This window comes from Frieseomelitta varia, unplaced genomic scaffold, assembly GCF_011392965.1.
Source record: "Frieseomelitta varia isolate USP_RPSP 00005682 unplaced genomic scaffold, Fvar_1.2 scaffold_816, whole genome shotgun sequence".
Taxonomy (NCBI): Eukaryota; Metazoa; Arthropoda; class Insecta; order Hymenoptera; family Apidae; genus Frieseomelitta; species Frieseomelitta varia.
Genome location: NW_025110608.1, coordinates 153,401 through 176,963, shown reverse-complemented (window position 1 = coordinate 176,963; position 23,563 = coordinate 153,401). Strand labels below are relative to the sequence as shown.

The window sequence follows — 23,563 nt, the reverse complement described above, 5'->3', positions numbered from 1 at the left end:
AGTAAGTCAAGATTTTTATGCAATTATACGATTCGAGGTTTCAAACCTATGTAACACTTGATGGTAAATTTGTTTAAAAGAAATTTATCTTTTTCAAAGCAGGATAACTGTTTCTGTTCAACTAGAACTTTTTCTCACTTCCGAGAAAAATGAAAGTTTTCTATCTGTGCATGTATATATGGAATATACGTTTCAGTATATATAAAACTGTTTTTCGAGAACAGAAAAACTTAAAAGTGAAGAAATATCTGTTATGTCAGAACTAATTGAAAATTTTAACAGTTTCATTCAAGCCCTGCTCCCTACACAATTTAATACAACTTCTCCGTACCCTTGTCTGAAACATTCAATAAAAATTTACTTTCACATACCCTGAAAGAAATATCCTACAGTCTTACATACGGTAGAAAATTTCTACAGCATCAAGCTTCAAAATGAATAAAATTTTTGCAAAAAAAAAAATATATATATATACGAGTATATATACGATTGAATCCGACCCTGTCATCGTCACGTGCGTGAATGTAAAACTACCTATCGCCTGTCCGAGGTAGATTCAAGAAAAAAATAACCGCGATTACGTTATATTACAGGTTTCTTTAGAATTTTGTCAAAGCTCACCGCGAGCCAGGTCTATTATCGTGGCCTTAGAGCCAATACGCGGCCGCGTAATTGCAAGTCTGGCTAGATGAAGTCCACTCGGAGGTGAGCAACCGGTCGCGGAAGGGGTTAATAATAAGAGTCAACCGGCATCTGCGTCTTATTACCGAACTGAGAAGGGGATACTGAGAAGAAAGCGAAAGGCAACGCGAGACGTGCCAGCATCGAGGGTTGCAGCGAGTCATTAATGCTTTCGGACAAAAACATCTCTCGTACGAGCGTAGCAATTACTCGTACGCGATTTATTATATTCGGTTACGATGGAATAACGAAGAAATGCACGACGACGTTTCGGACAGCAAACCTGCGGCGTTCTGAAAACTCAATGACTCGCGACGCGAAAGGTTGAAGGCTGAAAGGTTCGTTTGACAATCATTGACAAAGAAACAGAATCTCAAAATGAATAAATTGAAGTGTAAAAATGGATTGAAGTGTAAAAACGTTTATATTTAATTTAATAGCGAGTCACGTTCGCATCTCTTTGGACTTAGTCTTTTATTTTATTTGCGAAAGATATAAACGAGATATAAAAGATATAGAGACACATTGAATACTAAAGTCAGATATTGAAAAATTGTGTTTCAATAATATCTATTGAAATGTAACGTCTGAGCATGGAGAATGGTAGAATTAAGAAAATCTGGAAATGTAATATTTTTAATATATTGATATATTATAATAACAATTTTTAATATATTATAATAACTTATGGTAGAATTAAAAAAAATTTGGAAATGTAATATTTTTAATATATTGATATATTATAATATTTAATATATTATAATAGTTTATGATAGAATTAAGAAAATCTGGAAATATAATATTTTTAATATATTGATATATTATAATAACAATTTTTAATATGTTATAATAGCTTATGATAGAATTGAGAAAATCTAGAAATATAATATTTTTAATATATTAATGTATTATAATAGCTTATGAAAATTCAGTTAAAACTGTTTGTTCAAAAATTTAAATTAAAATTTTGAAAGTTTATTGTTTGTAAAAGAGGGATTGAAATAGGATTGGATATTTCGTGATATGATGTATGTTTTGTCTTTTCAAGAGAACATTTTGTCGTTCAAAATTCGGAATGAAAATCAATTCTGCTCGTTAATCGTGCTAAATTTTTCACAGTGTTATTTACAATGATGTACCGCACATAAGAAATTCTGCTATTGAAAATATTATATAAAACTACCGAGTTCGTTACTAGCAAGAAATTTTTCAAACATTTTTTTCATTTTTATTTTACGTGAAATGATTTCAGTTAAAAAAAAAATTAAAAAAATAGATACGTTTCTAATTATCACGAAATTTTTATGAATTTTTATAAATTACGACGATCCTTATTGACATAAGTAATTTTAGAACATGTATGAAGATTTACAAAAGAATGTAAAGCGAGTTGTACTGTGTCTGACGACAAACGATCCTTTTCTACTTGAGGTTAGTTTCAACTGTGCTATTTCATGCTTTGACCGAATGACTGAATAATGATTAATATAACATTTATAGAAAATCATTCATCAACTGCACATCATTCGTCACAGTGTAATATAGAATGTTTAATAAATAATATCAACAATTATCAGTTACATTTAAATGAATCTTAAATGAATCTGAAGCCTCTCTTTTGAAACACGGTATTTTATGATTTCCGGGCGGAGGACATAAAATACTGATGTTTGCAGAGAACCGGATTTCGATGCATCGTGCAAGCACAAAATATCCAAAAAAAAGAAGAAAAAAGAGAGACGCAGAAAATGTATTATATCTTCAAGGTAAACGATCTCGTGACTGGCTTCCTGATTCATATAAGAACATTCTTGTCATGTTAATCAAGAATTGGTAGCAACGTTTATATTAAAATTCTTATACACCGTGTCTCGAAACAATTACGCTCGCTCTACTTCTCCCCTTTTTCACGCCCGTATTATAATCATTCGTACTGCGTCGTTGCGTTCGCAATCGAAGAAAGAAGAACTGCCATTTATATAGAGATCAATCGTCAGGTGTGAATCGTGAACAGTGTGTTGTTCGACGCAGGTTATCACGCAATAACGCATCGTCGCGGCCGAGATCGCCGGGATTGTATTGCGTTTGTCAAGCCGCGGGCAATCTTTTTACAAGGATACACACGCGGGTTAGATAATCGACGCGCTGTACCATCGACGTAACTATTAAAATATCGAATGGCGCCGATGGTAATCCGATCGTCCAAGCGAATCTCGAATAGAATTCGTTTCGTTCGAATCACAGAAAACACTCGTACGATTCGCGTAATAAAAAAAAAAAAGAGAGAGAAATCTGCTATTTTGTAGCTGTATCATTATGCATTGTATTCTATTATCATTGTATTGTATCGTGTTATTTTGTAATTGTACCGAAACCGAGGCCCGGACGATTCTGATTCGACAATTAGACGTACGCACCTTGACCTGCTCCGGTTTTAATTAAAAATAACGCAAGGCTAAGATACTCGAGGAGAGTGTTACGTTTTACATTTGCAATACTCGCACCTTGCGTAAGAAATGAAAATTGGCTGACGTCCGTGAACGAAATAGAGAGTCAACTTCCTGATGGCAAGGCAGGGTCCTCTCTTGTTCTTTCGTTTCACACGGTGCGAAAATTTTAAAGCCAACGTTACGACGTTACCGTACGCTGTTGGAAATATACTTTGTTTTATTAGTTAAAAGGAGCAAACGAAAGGGGAGCGAGAAAGTCTCGTATGTTTGATGGATTGGCATATTATTCATACGAGACTGTGATAAAAATTGAGTTGAAAAGAAATGATGAAACGGGGAACGATTGTGTATAAAAATTGCACCGACATGGAAAACGATCTTCCAGTAGTTTTAGTATATTATTTAAATCAATATTGTTGCTTGTAACTTTTTTTTAGTATTCCTCGATTCGCTGGTCATTTAAGATTTAATGTTTGAAAGCACGATCGAGCATAAAAATCAAAGTGACACAAAAGACGATTTTCGACCGCAACAGTTTTGATGTGTCGTTTAGAAATTATCGTACAATTTTCTATTATTTCTCATACTATGTCGCTGGTACTTTGAAGTCTAATTTTTCTTTAAATACTCGGCGAGAATTTTTTTCCGCTGGCAACTGATTGCGGACCATAACGAGTAACAGTATATAAACCGTATATAATAATTCGTCGCTTTCTACTATACTTGCAATATTGCAATTTTGTATTGCAATTTTGGGAGAAAAAATTCTCAACGTGGTTAACCACGTTGCGCTGGCAACTGATTGCGGACCATAACGAAAGACCGAACCGTAAACAATAATAAACAATAATTTCGTCGCTTTCTTTTTGATCTCGTCGGTATGATATCACTGGATAGAAATTATTGAGAAGTAATAAATTTTTATTATTTGTTTCGCCTAGGTTATACTTAAATATACTTAAAACTGAGGGAATATACCGCAATTTTTGGTAGAAAAAATTCTCGACGTGCGTGACACGTCATTTCAGCGCAAGAGGTTATTCCCTCGTAATTGAGAATCAGAAGAATGTTTATGTTACATTTATCTATCGCCTGCGAGTAAAGTGCGAGTTGCATAAAAAGTGACGGAGATTTGGTCGTACGTGGCAAGAACCGTGTTCGAAATTCGGTGAAAATCGAATTTGCTTATCACGGTCCACATATCGACGCATGGCCAAAGAGCTGAGGGCAGCGAGTTTTAATTAATGCGTTAATTACTGGAAAACAGATACGATCGGCCGGACGTAACTAATCAAAAAGACGCTCATTGGTAGTCTCGTAACGATAACCCCGGTAACGCGAGCCCCCCTTTCTTTAAACGCTAAATGAAATGGAGAAACGAAGAAGGGAAAAGAAAAAATTGTGTATGTTTGGCACAATGACACTCGCGGATATATCTATCGCGCGTGATAACGTGAAATGAAAACGCGAGAGGTGGAGGACAAATCCGTGCATTCGCAATTATAATTGTGCATTGTAACAATACATTTACAAAACACAGACACCTTGTTAATTCAAATTGTTTTCAAATCTCTGATGAAATTCTAAATTTATATGTACTCTTCCCTGACAAATTTTCGAGCCCCGACAAATTTTTAAAACGAAAGCAGTTGAGATGTTTCACTTCTCATTATCTACATTTCTTACTCGTGCAAATAGAATTTAAATTCTCAATTTACAAAAATTGCAATTCATCGCGCTGACTCTTTCAAGTAGTAGCAGGAAATATCTCGGTGCAATAAATTATAAAAATCCCCGTTTTTCTTTTTCCTTTTACGAATTAAATTACATTTCGAAATTATCCAGAAAATACGTAAAATCATCAATCAAAAAATATCACAGACGAAAGTTTATTTGCTTTCGTGCTAAAATCGTAACATCTTGGACACAAACATTCGCGTGGAAAGATAATTGCGGTAGACGAGCTCGTGTAATTTTTAGCAATATTTGCTCACGCATTAGTTAATCACATAATTCAATGCGCGTCGAGATTGCAATATTGATAATAATACTTAGCGTTTGTACGTCAAAACACACATACGGATAAGAGAGATATTAGAGACAGCGCAGGCAAAATAGCACGGCGGCGTTTATTTAACGGTAGTATCAAACTGATAAAACGCGTATCTCGCTCGGAATCGCCACATTTTTCCATGGGTCGTTTACGCGAAAATATAAAATACTCGTTAAATATGCAAGGATTCCAGCAGGAATTGGGGACTGTCAGTGTATCGGTGAAAAACGAGGGGCAACAGACAGATAAGTAGATAAAACCGAAGAACATTCTCCGCGCGAGTTGCGTCCGCAGATGCTGAGGGAAGACCGAGTACCTAAAAGATGAAATTTATGTAACGCGTAACAGTGACGAAATAATATTTCGAATGAAAAATCTGCAAAAATCTGCAGTCTAAATATACAAATTACGCGCTAACCTTGTTCTCTTTGTGTGTAACGCGAATTTTTATCTTCTAATCCGAATTATTTTTTTAATCCTTTCTAAATAAAAATATTTCGATATTTCGCGAACATTATAATTTCACCGAAGTTTCCAACAATTATTCCATTATAGTTTGGAAACTTCAAATTTCTAAACTCTTACTCCGTATACTAGAAACAAAATAAATAAAATAAAAAATAAATAAACAGAAGATTCCTCGCATTCTCGAGGAAAATCTCGTGAACGCAAGGCAGATGTTGGTTTTCATTCACAATTGCCAAACTCGAAGCTTCTAGATATTTACTCTGCGCTTTTCTAGTCATAAAATATTCCAAAAATATTTCAATCCATCTCAACAGTCCATCAGACCTCGAAATCTTCAAACTTGTAAATTCGCTTCATATATCAAAAAAAAAAAAAAAAAAGAAACTAATCCTGAAAAATCCTTCTGCTAAGCCTAACATTCTTTGTCTTTGCGGAAGACAGCAGAGAAGCAAGAACTCCTAGCCAGTGAACATCCATCAGTCGGAAAACGAGCTTGAGCAGAACACCAGTTGTTTAACAGCGAGATAATTCAACAGGGCGAAAGAATGACTAAAAGTAGATCAAACGTAGACGATGGAACACGAGGGGATGTGTAGCAACAGGTATGTATGTACGTGGGCAAGTGGTTAAAGCAAGCCCAAGACGAGAGAAGGCAGACCAAAGAGGAGAGCGACCAAGCCTTTGGAGGGTAATTTATTTAAACGACGGCCTATCTGCACGTCTATCGGGTTGCTAGTCTCGCGGTGGTTTGCTGATAAATCTCTTTCTCTCCGCTCGTGGTGTGTCGGTACTCGTTTTTTTCCTCGACAGGGGCCGGCGAAACGTTGAGGATGAAGTACACGGAAGGGTGCGGATGGTGCTGGTGTACGTACTAGGAGAGAAGAGGGCTTGTTAGTAACTTTAAGTTAACTAGAAGTTTTGTCTTCTTCCGGTTTCGTAGCTGGACCATTGCGAGAATTTCGCGCCACCAGCCTGGATGACCATAAGCAGAGACTTACTTGGGTAATCAAGTCCCAATACGTACTTACCAGACAGAGTTTGGTTTCGTAGATTTTCGAATATTACTCGAGAGAGTGAAAGCGTTGCAAGCTGTTCATTTTGTACAAATTAAGTTCGACGCATCTTATCATGGTACAATGTAATATGAATTCGATATAATAAGGTGTGTATATTTCATCAATGTTTGGTCAAGTTCGATATCGTTTCACGGGGTTTGAATGATACTTGAAAAATGTTTCAATGAATCAATGATTAACATGGTAGTCATTTTACGTGAGTCAAGTTCAATGTATGTGCATGTATATTCCAATTTTAGTTCAAGGTATACAATTTATCAAGTTCAATGTATATATTTATACAAGTCAAATTCGATGTAAATCTCGTTTCGTGGCTTTTGAATAATACTTGAGAATGAAAATGAAACTGTTTTCATGTGTGTGTACTTGCTTGATGTATTCATTTTACACAGGTTGGTTTCGAACTTTAGAACGAATACTTACAGATTTTGGACACGTACGCGTAAATAATTCGACGTTTGAAACTTTCACGAATACTCGAATCTTGAAAATCAAAATTCTCGCCTTCCTCTGACTAGAGAAATCCAAAAGGAAGCTCAAAATAGTATCACTTGTATTATACATAAATAATAGAATTTACTTTATTTACTAGTAAATAGTGTAATTTAAACTGATATAACTTTGTGAAAAAAAAAAAATTGTGTAACAACCTACTTGGTGGATTTTGAAATGTGAAATCTCTACAATAATTTTCACTTTTGAAGTTTGATAAAATAATGAAAAAAAAAAAATAGTAGTTTCAAGAGATCAAGATCGCTGTAAAGAGAAAATTTCAATCCTCAAAGCCATAGTAAATTTAGTCGCGAAAAGAATTTTTTGATATTTCTACACGGGTTTGAATTTCCGAGGAAAATGTATCCTCACTTCCTCGCCCGTTACACGATGTAAACTCATCTTCGAAAAACAACTTACTTGGTGGATTTTGAAACGTGAAATCTCTACAATAATTTTCACTTTGAAGTTTGATAAAATAATGAAAAAAAAAATAGTAGTTTCAAGAGATTAAGATCGTTGTAAAGAGAAAATTTCAATCCTCAAAACTATAGTAAATTTAGTCGCGAAAAGAATTTTTTGATATTTCTACACGGGTTTGAATTTTCGAGGAAAATGTATCCTCACTTCCTCGCCCGTTACACGATGTAAACTCATCTTCGAAAAGAAAGCAGCTCACGAGTAGAGGTTTCACGCTTTAAAATGAGACCAACCTCCCATGTGATCTTCTTTTTTCATTTAAATTATCACAATACAATTTGTCGTTGTCACCGATAGAATCTGGCCGAGTCAAAACCTTTCGATGCACACGCCGATCGAACATAAATGTGGTCGAACACGATTCGTAACGTCGATAAAACGGCAGTTCGATTAAATTTTATCAGAAAAGAAAACAGAAAAATCGCGAAACGCGCGGCACGACGCTTTTTAGTCGCTTTAGGTGAAAAGCCCAACATTGGGAAACGGGAACATCGCGATGAAAAGTGTCACGTGGCAGATAGTCACGACTCCGACGTTCGACAGTGTCTACGCATCGGCATAACGGTAATTGTGCCTTCCTTTTGCGAGATTAACGATCGCGATCCTGTCGCTTTACCATCGAAAATCCAACGTTGTAGCGCACGGTGCATCGAGTCACGGGCCGATATGGCGATCTAATCTGCACGAAGATGTACGGCAACCGGATTTATTCGTGGTTCGGTGAACCTCTGTACGTACACGTTAAGTGTATCTTTCCTAGGATAAAGATAGGGATCGAGTACCTTGCAGCTAGGTGTGTACTTTTATGTAAACTCGAATCTAAACGGGACAGTATTCGAATGTTTCACGATTGTTTTCTTTTAACTTTTAGTGTAAACGTGGTAATTCCCTGTGGTTATCGGTGTCTCATTGTGTCACTAGAATTGAAATTATCCATCGTTCTTAGATATCTTTAGGTAAATGTCGGTGTTTTTCTAATTTTAGTACGTTGACCCTATTAATTTAATATACTGACTAATTAATGTAACTGTTAACTTTAATTGATGAAACTAGTCAAAATGAAGGAATTTTTGTTCTTATAATTTTTAAAGTCAATGCGCGTATGTAAAGTAAAATGAATAAGTTACTTATGTTAATATTCTTTGCATATATATGTAAAATTTCATATATATATATATATATATTATAATTATTATATTAATATATATTATTATATATTATATAAATTTCAAATACATGAATTTTAATTTTATTAACTTTTATGAATTTTTTAAGATAGAAGCTCGATAAATGCCAATTAACGTTAAAACGAAGCAAGTTTCCTGTAGAATGATCTTAATAAAATACTAAATAAAGGAAATGTTCTACTTCGCACATTGGAACAATGTAACAAGCTAAAGCAATAGAATAAAACTTTAATCCAGCACTTCGTTGTCTAGATGAAACGTACTCGATGACAGGAACCTGTCAGTTGCTTTCTGCTCTAAAATTCTATAGAACCACAGTGCTCGAACGAAAGTGGTCGTGCTGTTTCTCGTGCTATTTAGACAGCAACGTCGATGGTAAAGTTAGAAATTTAAAGGCTTGTGTTTGCTAGCCGTACGATGGCAATGAGCGTGCAGCTTTGAGCTCGTTGCATGAGTTTCTTGAACTTAAGCGTTAAAGTTCATGCGTCGGGGCGAGAAAAGCTGTGAGAAAGTTATTCCAGGTTCGCCTCTAACAAAAATCTAATCTATAATTTTTCGATCTTATCTCACTGTGACCTGAATGGTTCCCCAGGACTCAATTTTCTCCTTTAGACATTTTAGCACTGGTGGAAAAAATTTTTTTCTGAATTACAACTCTTTAACAAACGATGAACTAAGATTCTATCGTAGGTTAAAATCATAGATGTTGAAAGTTCATCGTATTTTATAGTTATCTTTTATTCATCTCTGACTGATTCCGTAAATACCCCAGAAATAAATCCACGGATTTAACTCTGAATTGATATCACTGAATATTGGGTCAGCAAAAATTAAACTGTTTAATTTTGGAACTTTTACTCTGACATAGTAAGATAGTACGATAGCTTGCCAGATATTCTGACAAGGTAAAAGAAAAGATAAAATTTTGGCAATATAAAGTGTCACAGTTATAATCAACGATACCATTTGAACAGGAATCAAAGAGGAATTGATCGAAATTAAAGAAACTTTATCTAAAAGTCAAATAATGATGATTAATAATTTAAACTGAAACAAAAATTGAAAAAGTAAAAGTTAAAATGAAAATAAATTTTTCAGTAAATTAGCAATTGAATCGACTTAAAACAAACTTCACGAGCTTTGTCCAAGAATTATGATAAATTATATACTACAATCACTATGTTGCAAGCTAATCACAAAATCATCGGACAAAACCGAGGTAAATTTGTTTCAGGTTGTTTCGACGAATTACGTGCAACGTGAACACAAACATACTACACGACTGACAAATAAGTAATGTAATGTATAGCAAGAGATTCTGTAATAAGAACAGTTCGCAGACAAATTTAATGATCTTTCATGTCACATCGTGCTTTACGTTATTTTTATCGCGTGGATCCCGTGGACTAAACATATTTATTGCCGAAATGTTTCATGTTACATTCTGTACAGTCGACTGTGAAGCTTGTCGTAAGTTCGTGCAAATACATTTTGACAAGACGTTTGTGTTTACGCCCGACGATAAACGCGCGTATTCAAACGTGAAACATTTGCCACACGCACGTTACACATGTGCGTTTACCGCAATCGTAATAAAAGCCGACGTATTTGTAAAAGCTAACAATGTTTCGCAACACTTCCGGTTTACACTATGCAAATTTTACTGCCTTTTACTGCTAGCGGTCTCGTGCGAAAATTACCACGGGCCCCGACGTTTTGACCCGGTTTGTTTGCTCATAAACATTCTTTATTAAATTCATAAAAACGTGCATGTCAAACAGTCTTCGAATATAAAATTTTCGGATTTTAAAATTTCGGAAGAGTTCCTTCAGTTTCTTATAATTCAGAAAATATTTGTCACAAAAATATCTTAATTAATATTTTTATATAATATAAATTAATATTATAATTATCACGTTTCATCATACTATTAATATTAATAATATTATAACATATAAATAATATTATCATATTATTAATATTAATCCTCTTTGAATTACGCGCGCTTTTAATTTTTGAGTAAAGTTTCTTTAACACTTTTATATAATATAAATTAATATTATAATTATCATACTATTAATATTAATAATATTATAATATATAAATAATATTATCATATTAATATTAATCCTCTTTGAATTACGCGCGCTTTTAATTTTTGAGTATAGTTTCTTTAATACTTTTATATAATATAAATTAATATTATAATTATCATACTATTAATATTAATAATATTATCATATTATTAATATTAATCCTCTTTGAATTACGTGCACTTTTAATTTTTGAGTAAAGTTTCTTTAACATTTTTATATAATATAAATTAATATTATAATTATCATACTATTAATATTAATAATATTATCATATTATTAATATTAATCCTCTTTGAATTACGCGCGCTTTTAATTTTTGAGTACAGTTTTTTTAACATTCAATGATACTATCATTTTGACACATGTAAATGTTTCTCAATGCGAGACGTTAACACTGAAATGTTCGGAATCTTAAATCAGTATAATTTGTACTGTTTCACTTGAAACTTTTTACTTTTATTCTCATTCGTCTTATTTTATTTTTTGAAACTCTCAAAATATTTATAAATCTAAACTAACGTAAGACTGGGGCAGACTTATTGCAATGAAATTTTCTGTAGCAATAACTGCATGGAACATTTTTATAGAAATAATTGTATAACGTAAGTACAACAATAACCTCGACGATCCCCCAGGAAACACTTTACGATCCCCTTAGGGTCACGACCCACAGATTGGGAATCTCGAGCTTGTAGAATAGCTTGTTATTTTTCAATCATAATGGAATTAGTAAATGAAAATTTAAATTCCAACTTTCAATTCAATTTCGAGGATGGAGCGATTTCGAGCCTCATTGAGTAGTAAAAATAGGAATAAAAATAAATCTACAGATCTATCAATGGCGCATAATGTCACAAAAACCAGTGACAAATTGTTTAAACATATTTACCTCGGATAGCCACGAAGATAATTGCAAACAATTCGAGTTGCTTTTACGTAATGAAATGAAACAGTACTCCTAGTATGTAAATGAACGAGACAAATATTGAATATTTTTTTCGTGCAAAGAAACGAAAAAAACGTCTTTACAGTATGTTGGTAATTCTTAATTCTAAAAGGAACGCAAAATCAACGCAGAAAAAAATAAAGATCTTGTCGGTCAGAAAATCCTCAAAGGATAGGAATATTTTCTCAAGAAGTAATCCATTAAATCTCCAAACTAAATAACTGTGATAAACGAAGGAGGTAAAAGCACTACACTTTGCATTCGTTCCTTGTCATTTCATTACGTAAAAGGAACGAGTCGTTCTGTTTGACGACCGGTAGGAACGAAAGCCAAAAAAAAAAAAAAAAGAAAGAAAAAAAGAAATGCGACCTGCGTATCGAAATGCGCGTTTATTCAGGAAATTTGTATTCAGAAGAATGCAAGGACGATGAAGCAATAATGTGGTCACGAGGTTTCGCGAGGGACCATCGCGCCGCGAGGAGACGTTTGACTTATTTGTGTGACATTGCCATCTTCCCGACAAGACCATTGTTTTTACACGAATCATGTGAAATTATTAATACCCAATCGAACGACCCGGCAAGGTTATCGCCACGACTTTTCAATATTAAACTGCTTGAAAAAAGACGAACGCCACGTGTGCCATTTTGCCAAAGGTTAATAACTCGTCTTTCGCGGATATAATAAGACAGTGTCTAAGTAAAAATTTTTCCAAATATATATCATATATTTAAAAGATAAAAAATAATAATAATAATAATAATAATAATAATAATAATAATAATAATAATCCTTCGAATTTTAATTAACAGCCAAGAGAAGAGACAAGAACAAACACTTTTTAATTTCGTTCGTACCTTCTTGCTGCACGGCAAGTCTAGGGATGCAAAATTTTAAAGAAAACGTATTAATAAAGCGAACGAAACTATTATTAGAAATGATAGTGGACAGTCGTGCACGCAAGATTCTCAATAACGCTATTTCCAGTGAAGAAGAGACCAATTATCGACGTTATCGGTATCCGTTGCACTCGCATGGCAATAAATCTGCACCCTATCTCGGACAAAGTGCTACGCTCGAAGAAATGAAGATTCGTTCATTCATTGTCAGCTGTCGAGGAACACGATGACTAACTGCCACATGGAAAATTCTATAAATACGTCATCGCATTTTGTTGCCAGAGAAACGCGGAATCATTCAAAACGCAACGCTCGCTGCGAGACGAGATTTTTTTTATTATTTGTGTTGTGCAACTAGCTATCGATTGCAAAGTTTGATGAGTTTACTAAACGACGATGCCAAGCATTGTATATTTCGAAAAGAAACTGCTTTTCGTTGACACGTTACGTCGTGATAAATAGCTGCTGTTTGAGACTCAAACACGCTTGTGAACACTATCGTTCGTAAATATTTAAACACTTTTTTTCAATTGGATGTAACTGTTGGCTTTAGATAAAAACTGACTTGTTTCAACTGTTTGAATTAATTCGATTGTATAAAGACTTTATTAATACGTTAACGTTATTGTATTTTATTTCTGTAATAGAATATGATTGAAGTGACTAAAATATGAATTAATTACTGAAACAACTGTAACTTGAATAGAATTAATAATTTTTTTTTCTTATCAATTTCTACAAATATTTCTTCTCATTATCACAATTAAAAAAATGAAAGCACCGATTCATAATTCATTATAGTACAATTGCGAGGTTCTACATGTCCAATTAAATCTCGAGTCTATAAATTGTTATTTAAGTTTCAACATGTAGCAGAAAATTGAGCTTAAACCTTCGAATAAACCAACTTAAATAGTGATTGGCTAAAGCTCGCGCGCTAAGAATTTCAACAAGCAAACTTAAATTTAACTCAAATCTAGACTGAAATAGTCAAGATTCAAATGAAATAAATTTCATAAGACATTCTCAAAATTTACGGAAAATTTGCAGAAAATTTTTAAAATCTTCACCCATCCAAAATTCGAAAAGTACCCTAACTAATAGTACTTGATACTAATCTTTCATTATGTATCAAGATGTAACGTTACAACAATCAAATTGAATTCAGATTTAATGAAACGGAAAACAAGAAATTATCTGAATTTTATAAAATACCAAAATCTAATCCAAGAAAGACAATTTCTTTGTAAGAATTATCTAAATTTTATCCAAATTTTACTAAATTTTACTAAATTATCTAAATTTACTAAATTATCTAAATTTACTAAATTATCTAAATTTACTAAATTATCTAAATTTACTAAATTTTACTAAATTATCTAAATTTTACTAAATTATCTAAATTTACTAAATTTACTAAATTTACTAAATTTTACTAAATTATTTAAATTTTACTAAATTTACTAAATTTTACTAAATTATCTAAATTTACTAAATTTTACTAAATAGTACTAAATTATCTAAATTTACTAAATTACCTAAATTTTATTAAATCCAAATTCTACGTGCCACGTTAAAGGCGTACGAACGAATATACATACATATACACCGACCGAATTCAGCCCTAAATTTAAACTCGGACAAGTCGATAAAATTCTTCAATAGCGATCTAAATTGGGTTACGTACCAAGAGCGAGGCGTAGCAACGAGCGAAAATTTCAACTGTTCGACCGCGGAGACCGCGTGAATCACGCGGTTCGGAGGAGCGGATTACTGCGCGCTGAGACGCTCTTCCCGTACGCCTTCTATACATAGATGCGTTATTGCGTCGTCGGGACGAAGCGCCGATCGCCGCTGCAACCGAATACAGGCTGTCGTTTACGATATTTTCGGTGTCAAGGTGTACCAGAAGCCCACCAGTGCCACTATCATCAGCCCGGCCTTCATTTTGCGGTGAAACGTTAATTCATTCACGGCACGTACAGCAGGGGGGGAATAACCTGGCCAGCCATGCAACACTGCCACCGAAAAATCCCTCCTACCGAATTAATCGAGCGCTGTTCGTTGCACTTGAACGTCTCGTTGCAACGCGCGAGTCGAAACTCGGAGGGATTGAATCCTGTTGATGTTGAACCAACAAGAAGGAACGACGCGTAACTGAAGACCCCCTCGTCTTGCAATTTTCTTTCCTAACATTCTTCGACATCGTAATTGCGACATTCAGACGTAAAGCGTTGAAAGCGTTGTTTGCAATTTAATATAAATATTTATATTTCGTACGTTATTTATATTTTGTTAACTTGAAGAAAGTGAATTTAAACTTTTCGGATTGAAATTTCACAGAATTGCGACTTGCTCTCTTTAAAAAATCATCGGGGGGTTAAACGAGAAACTGTATTGATTAATTGATTGATTGACTGATAAATTTTGGAGTTCATACTGGGATTCAAGAGTACTGTGTCTTTCGTGAAAAAAAAAATTTTTAATTTTAGAAAGTTGAAATATACTTGCTTGGTTTTTTCTAATTAATTCTCGATCTAAGCGTCTTTATGTAATACTTCTGTTCTGACGTAGAGCAATATTTATAGTATTATTTGAAAGAAATGAGAGATGAGCTTAAGATCATGAAAACATCTGCACTTGAAGAGTGATATCGATATTATTAATTGGTGAGATAATCGGACGTAACGACTGTAAAATGTAAATAAGTTCAAAAAAACGTATGGAACATATATATAATAAACATTAGAATTATTTTTAACATGCAATTAAATACGTTATACGTACGAAATTATTGATTAAGTATTATAAATGACAGTGAGTATTTTCGAAATATGTTTAAAATGATGTAATAAAAATATTATAAATTATAATATATAATTATTTAAAAATATTTTTAAATAATATTTAAAATGCAAAATAGGGAACAGTTTTATTAATATCGATAATATTCCTTGAATATTGATTTTGTTTCTCTGTTTGATTTATCAAATTGTACTAACGCATTATTAATAAAATAAATATTTATAATTTATATATATATATATATATATATATATATAAATTACAAAAGATAATAAATTTATAATTTCTAAAATAAACTAGATGAAAGCTCAAAATGTGTGTGATTGAATGTTTCAACTGCTAATAAAGTGATTCACGTCAGAATTTCAATATACCCGCTCAGTGTAATTAATCTTCAAACGCATCGTGTTCCAGCGTACATTAAAAACGAATGTACCAAGTTAAACAGTACAGGATGTTAAAATCACTGTCGCGCCACGACGGAGAGAAAATGCTGAAAGTCATACGCGATACGATACGCGGGGCGCAAACTAAATATAAACGTGCTCGTTACTAGATACGGGTGTTTAATTTCAGAACAAATAAATTTATCTGCGATTCCACCATATCTTTTTCGATATTGCGAGATAATTGCGAGCGAGTGCCGAATGTAGATGAGCGAAACGTGCTGTGCCCCGCGATAATATATCCCAATATTATTGTAACAAACATTATACCGACTTTGATTTGAAAGAGTCGCTAAAAAAAAAAATCACATTCAACTTTATTCTCGGATCTCGAGTCGTGCCGACCAACTCCAATAAATTGAATCGCGTAAAAAGTGAAATGATGTTTGAAAATTCAAAACACATTTGAAACGAGTTTGACACATTTTTCGAACGATCGAATGACGAGTACGTTTTTGGCCAATGATAGTGAAGTTAACCAGCTCGACCTCAAAGAGGCTCAACTTACGATATTCAAGGGAAAAGATCAGGCGATCAGAAGTTGAAGAATTTAATTAAAAAGAACTATTCACCCTCGAATGGCCATTCATTTGTTCCGTCGGCGTTTTCGACTCGAAAGTCGTCGATACCTCTTCCGTATGCGTCATAATCATGCTCAAGCCGAATGAGAATCAAATGGCGGGAATCTGGTTGTATTTCGATGAGGATTCTTCGTACACTTTCCAGCCAGTTTCGTCCAGCATCATTGTCCTCACATTTTCAAAACAAACGTAGCCGCTCGTTCATGAAATATCTTTCAAGTCTTTTTTTATAATAATGAAAAAAAGAAAACAAAATACGAGCCTGTTGATTCTTCGCGACGCCAATAATAATTCGTTCTCGAGTGGAATCGATGGATATCTCGAAATTAATCAGAAAATCGGCAGATATTCAATTCGTAATAAATAACTCTCGCACTGTTCAGAAAATCCATTCTTTTGCTCTTTATTCGCGATTTAGATTGTACAACCGGCGAAATTCAGGTTCAGAAATTTGCAAAAATCACAATTGCGTTTCACTTCGAACTTCGTCAAGACTTACTCGTCGCGCACCGTCTATTTAAATCTTGTGAACGTTTTCCACTTAGCCTCAGCTTCTCGCTCCTTCGAATCCAGCGAATTCCTTTCGAAATAAATGTTTCTTCGCGAAATTGTTGTAATATCAAATTGATGTTTCACTTTGATTACAGTATCTTATATTATTCCATCGTATTTTCCGTATATGTGTCGTATTATATATCTTTAATGTATTTTCTTGTAGCACGAGCGTACTTAATTAATAAAATTTCGACGAACTTTCAAGTCGAAAAAAAAAAAAAGAATTACTTCTCGAGTTCCTTGTAAAGTTTGTCCTCGCTACCACAGACTCGTAAGAGAACACAAAGTGTCCCGTAAAAAAAATAAAAATTGTCACATCATCTCAAACATCCCAAATCTGTTGTTAATTGATTTCCACTCAATTCTCTCATTAATTGAAAACTTGATAACTTTTAAAAAATTGTCGTCTCCATCGAACGAAGCAACGACAACGAAAACTCGGCAAAATTTCACTCAACTTTCTCTCCTTCTCTTCGTGCCTTCGAAACAGACGTTCCTCAAGATTTCTTCATCAAAAATGCAACACTCCGCGGTCCATCGACGCAAAGTTCACTGTGTATAAAATCTCTCTCTCTCTCTCTCTCTCTCTTTCTCTCGTTCTCTCTTCGTCTAATAAAATTTCAAGTCACGAAATTGGCTGCGAAATTCAAGACGCAACGTGAAAGGGACGTAGGCGAAGACTGTCCCTCCTCGACGGGACCACCATGATATTCGCCTCTCGTGACAGATGAACGGCAAATCGCCGGGTTTCACGATTGCAATTTGCTCGACACACACGAAACGATCGATCAGCGGCGTGCAGCGTGAATGAACGTGCAGCGAAGTTTACGATTTTTCGGGGAACGAAGGTGCAGCGAAGAGCAAAGACAGAAAAGGAGCCGGCGCGACCGGCCGGCTTACACACACTGACTTCTGACTGGTCGAGCTAGTAGGTGACTCCGCGGGCCCCTTCCATAACGCATAGCAACTGCTCGTAAGGCGACTGATAAGTTCTTCTGCATTCTGTTGGGATCGACAGATCATCCAACATCGGCGCCGCTGCCGCGAAACGAAAGGATCTTCTTCCCGAATTTTTTTAATTTTTGCCTCGCTTCGTTGAAAGAGAGAAAATGCGAGGTGATTTTTCACGCGTCGAAAAGGGCTGCGACGTTCCATTTGCTGTGCGATGAATTTGAAGTTGATTCCATTTCATATCTTCCCAATTATTCGGAAAATTACTCGATAAATTGGACCGAGAAAAGTTGGCCAATTTTCTGTTTTTAAAACTTTGACTTACCGACTTAGCGTGATGCATTCTTTCGTTTCTGATTTTTTTTTTTTTTTTATCGATTGAAGATGAGATGTATAGTATCCACAGAATGTTACAGGATTTTTTAAGATTTATTCCATAGAAAAATATGCTTCTTCGCTATGAATAAAACATCTGACATATACAGGGTGTCCCGCAATTTGTGAAGACGATTCTACGTGTAGAAATGTGTCGAAGAGAAAGAATAAAATTTTTTCATTAATGTTACTTCGTTTTCGAGAAAGTCGAGCTTGAAAATTGATCAACTATATGTGGATTTGACTAGTTACATACTGGACAAGCGCGAATAAAGTAAAATACGCAGAATACAATTTAAAAAAAAAATACATTTTAAATATATTTCGTTAAAAATTGCCTTAAATACTTGATTTTCAAACTCGACTTTCTCGAAAACGAAAGAAATTCGATGAAAAAAATCTCTTTCTTTTCGACACATTTTTACATGTAGAATCGCCTCCCAATCGGTTGAACGCGAGACACCCTGTATATTCCACGTAGGAAATTCCACTTTAATCGAGGTCGAGATTTCGTTGTTTCTGGTAATTTCTTAACGAAAAGAAACACGGAACTGTTTCACATTAAACAAGCATAAGAATGTACTCGCGTATTAAAAAAATTGTATGGATTGAAAATTTAAATTCGCTTACTATATGCGTGTACGTGCATTTACATATCCATGTGCATGTAAAATAAGGACTTTAGTAGAAAGTTGACTCGAGAAAAGAGACAGGCTCGTCCAAACAAAGATCAACTGCGTATCTGATGTGCTACAATTGGCAGATTTTTGCTTTGAATTGGTTTATTTATTAAATGTAACAAAACGGACGTACATTTTTGTTAACTTTCATGACCAGAGAATGGCATTTGAAAATGAGAACAGCCTTGATTACAAATTCAAAGTTCTCAAGAACTTCGTAAAAATAAAAATCGTACATCGACGAATATTTGTTTCATTTCATCTTCTATTTCTCCATTTTAATTTTAAAGTCAGTTGTCCGAAAATTCTTGGCCCTTCGAAATTTTCTACAGAGAAAGTTTTCTAGAACAACACGAACGAAGCTGACAACAGAAGATAAAACGTAAAGAGAACAAACGTTGTGACGACTATACTTTGGAAAAAAAAAAAAAAAAAAAAACGTTGAACGAACGATCAGATCGAGGAAAGCTAATAATAACGCGTACGATTTATATATATATATATAAAGAACAGAGGTCCCGCGAATTAAGCGTTTCCTCGCGACGTTGAAATTGCGCCAGCAATTTTTTCGATTATCTTTCACGCGACACTGTTATGTAAATTATGAACTCTCGTGATACTAGTTGGTTACAAAACTTGTCTAGTCTCGTACGCAGTTTGCTTGCCTGCTTTTGCTTACTCCCGCGGCGCTCGTGAAAATCGACTCCGAGCGAAGTAAAATAAACGCCCCAACGATTTCCAAGAGCGAGGCGCCCGCCTAAGGTTCCATTCATGTACCTGGAACGCGGTTTTCTATATTCAACCATTCCCATAAGTTTCTGATAAATTCACGACGGCAGTACGTTCGCGATACGTGCTGAAACGTGGCTTTCACGCGGTGAATTGTAGTTCCCAGACAACATGTTTGTTATTCCCCGCGTTCGCTGAATCCCTAATGAAGCCACTAAAGACCCTAACCAAGAAAACTCTCTCCACCTGGAAATCTCGCGTGACGATTTCAAGCTAATTGCTCGTGTGTCTCGTATTAACAATGTGGTATTTTAAGCTGGAAAAAATGATGACGTCGTCAATTAACGTGCAAATTGAAACGTGCGGTGATGAAATATTGTCATCTGGAATCGAGGATGCGTCCGAAAATTATTCGTCGGATTAGAAGTGAGTCACGTAAGATGTTCTCGACGTTCTTCAAATCGAGATTATATTAAATAATTCAACGTGAAGAATAGAAAGGAATTCGTGGAACGGATTCCTATTTAATTTCCCACGTCTTTGCAATGAAAAGTGGAGGTCACAGAACTGTATAAACATCTACCTAATTTTGACAATCGATGCTTTATGATTGTTCAAAAGAATAGGAAGAGAACTCTGTTCTGAAAAATATTTCCGCTCGAAAGTTTCGAAAGGCAGTTGTTACATTTCAATTGAAACTAGAAAAGTTACGTACATAATGTCAATGAAGAACCTCAACAATTATAATTGTTAATATATTAATATTATATTTTTAATATTATATATTATAAATATAATATTTATAATATTTATACAATAATTTTTATTTTTATAATATGTAAATATTATAAAAAATATATTATTAATGTAACATAATATATAATTAATAATTTATTAATATAATTATTATATTTTTTATAATATTTATTATTAACTTATTTTTATAATATTCATATTTATAATATTTTATAATATATAAATATTGTAAAAAATATATTATTAGTATAATATAAAACATAATTAATAATTTACTAATACAAGTATTATATTCTTTTTATAATATTTATTATTAATTTATTTTTACGATATTCATATTTATAATAACATTTATAATATTTTATAATATATAAATATTATAAAAAACATATTACTAATATAATATAATACATAATTAATAATTTATTAATACAATTATTATATTTTTTTATAATATTTATTATTATTTTATTAATTTTATTATATTATTTTATTACTATATTTTATTATTATTTTATTAATATTTATTATTTATTTATATATTAACAATTAATATACCCAATACAAGTATCACATAATATTATTATTTACATTTTATTAACAACCACGTCATTTTATAATTAAAATACACTTGCGATCGAAAGATATTACCATCTGCAATGGAGATACCGAACGTTAAAAGTGAAAAGCATCCCGAAAGACTTTCAAGGAGCAGTGTACCTCCTAAACTGGTATATTACGGGTGGATCCCCGTAAGAACTGAGTGAAATCAGCCTGTGCGTTTGACGGGTCGTCGGAGCGGTCGTAAATCAACGAAGGATGCAATATTATTAAATTATGCGCGCGCTCGATTCCCGGTATTAAAGAGTGCAGCTCCTATCGATCTTATCGTCCGATTTCATCGATCTTATCGCGACGGTACGAAACGCCTACGCGTTTGTAATCGCGGCTCGACTGTACGCGACCTACGCCAACCGATCGGCCGATCCGGTGCCTAGGCAACCTCGTTTTTCAGCCGAGATCAAAAGAGTAGAGAGAAAGAGAGAGAGAGAGGATCGTGCCCGGCATCGAGCCGCAAATAATGAAATGAGGCGTAAATGCAGCCTCCAGAATGACTGGCCCCCGGCTTCACCCGTGATCGCCAGAGATCCCCAACCGATCGAACGTGCGAGAGATCCATCGATGTCTCCGAGCCACGATGCTCGCGACATGCGATCGTTGCGAGACGAGATTGAATCTTCTGATGGAGAAGAAGATGTCAACTTGGTAAGACCGGACACGTGGAGATATATACAGCTCTGTGCAAAAGTTTCGGATCGTCTACATTGATCTACGCGATCGGGGGGGTTGTTGATCTCGCGGGGGATTGGGATAGTGTTGATCCATTAAGGAACGAGGAATAATTTATCATAAAGTAGTATTATAAAGATAAATTATACGAAGATGGAAATGTACAGCCACGTGCAGAAGTCTTGGATCATGTATGTTATTAATCTTGCGGTTGGATATATACAGCAGAGATACACTTAGGTTGTTGCCCACAGGCAGTATTATTATTAATTTATTAAGCATCGAGAGGTAATTTATCACGAAGATATATATATATATATATATATATATATATATATATATATATCTTTTATCTGGATTTTGAGATTTTACAAAATTAAACTTTTGAACAGAGCTATATATATATATATATATATATATATATATTTTCAGTTTACTTTTATTTACCATAGCGTTATTTGCATTTATTAAGAAGTGACAAGTAATTTTGTAAAATCTCAAAATCCAGATAAAAGATTTTGTATTTTTGGTATCTACGATTTGGAGAGAAAATATATTTATGTCACCTCACAGAGTTTCGTTTTGTTTTATACTATATTACCATACTACATCTATCATACTACATTTCTTCTTTATATTATAGTGTATAGATACATCTTTATATTATAGTGTATAGATAGCATAGATAGACGTATATAATGTATAATATCTGAAGTATGAAAATGGGAAATCGAAGTTTCTCAAAATAATCCAGTAGAACGCTATCTTTTTCAGAAAGCAGAGTATTTTTGAAATTTATTTACTAAAAATTTTCATTCAGAACTTTCTCTCTTTATATCCAGATTCTAAGATTTAAAGGCGATTTTTAAAAAATTATTAGAATCGTCAGATTGTTTAATATTCTCGAGAAGAAAATTCGTTATAACATTCACGATCTCACCGATGCGACAGTCGGGGGGGAAAAAAAAATTTGCGCCTCGCTCCAATTCATACGTAACGCGCATATAAATTCTGCTATTAACGTTTTTAACGTTATCTTTGTATTTAGGTCGTCTCTTATCGCGTACCTATTTCGATACGGTGTGCAGAATGAACTGAATGAAAGATTTTTTTGCTGAAGTCGGCCTGATATCGCCACTGCTCTGAACTAGGTTCGACATTTAGATTTGACATTTCTGTTTGTGTAATCAAGTTACAGTACGATTATCTTGTATAATTATACATACGTTAATAAATCACTCTAAAATAAATAATAATCGAATTAATCGGTGATTTCCATATTAAATTATATCTAGTAGGCAGTAAATTCTGTCCAACTATTATCTTAATTAGTGCTAGTTTATATTATGGGTCGGACATAAATTTGATAATCCCTCGGGGGACCTCTTTAATAAACAACAACGTGATTTTATTCGGACATTGTACCATTATAATAAAATATACGTACAAGTTCCTTTTTCCAAGGAAGAAAAATGCAAAATATTTATAATTAATGTGCTAAAATAATGTTAGTAAATTAAACAGTAATATTATTACCATCATGCTGTTCATAGTATTGATTTGTTTT

At 33.8% G+C, this 23,563-nt stretch overlaps 1 protein-coding gene across 4 annotated transcripts in view; it reads right to left on the bottom strand.

Moving 5' to 3' along the window:
* Window positions 1–23,563, bottom strand: part of LOC122536218 (glycogen-binding subunit 76A) — an 85,873-nt gene that overhangs the window by 37,228 nt on the left and 25,082 nt on the right. The window contains exon 1 of one of the 4 annotated variants that reach the window (XM_043668399.1): window positions 16,652–18,122. The exons of the other annotated variants lie outside the window; for them this stretch is intronic. Within the exon in view, the coding sequence (XP_043524334.1) occupies window positions 16,652–16,732 (81 nt within the window). The 5' untranslated portion in view covers window positions 16,733–18,122. Of the gene's footprint in view, window positions 1–16,651; window positions 18,123–23,563 lie in introns of those variants that run through there. 4 annotated transcript variants of the gene reach the window in all.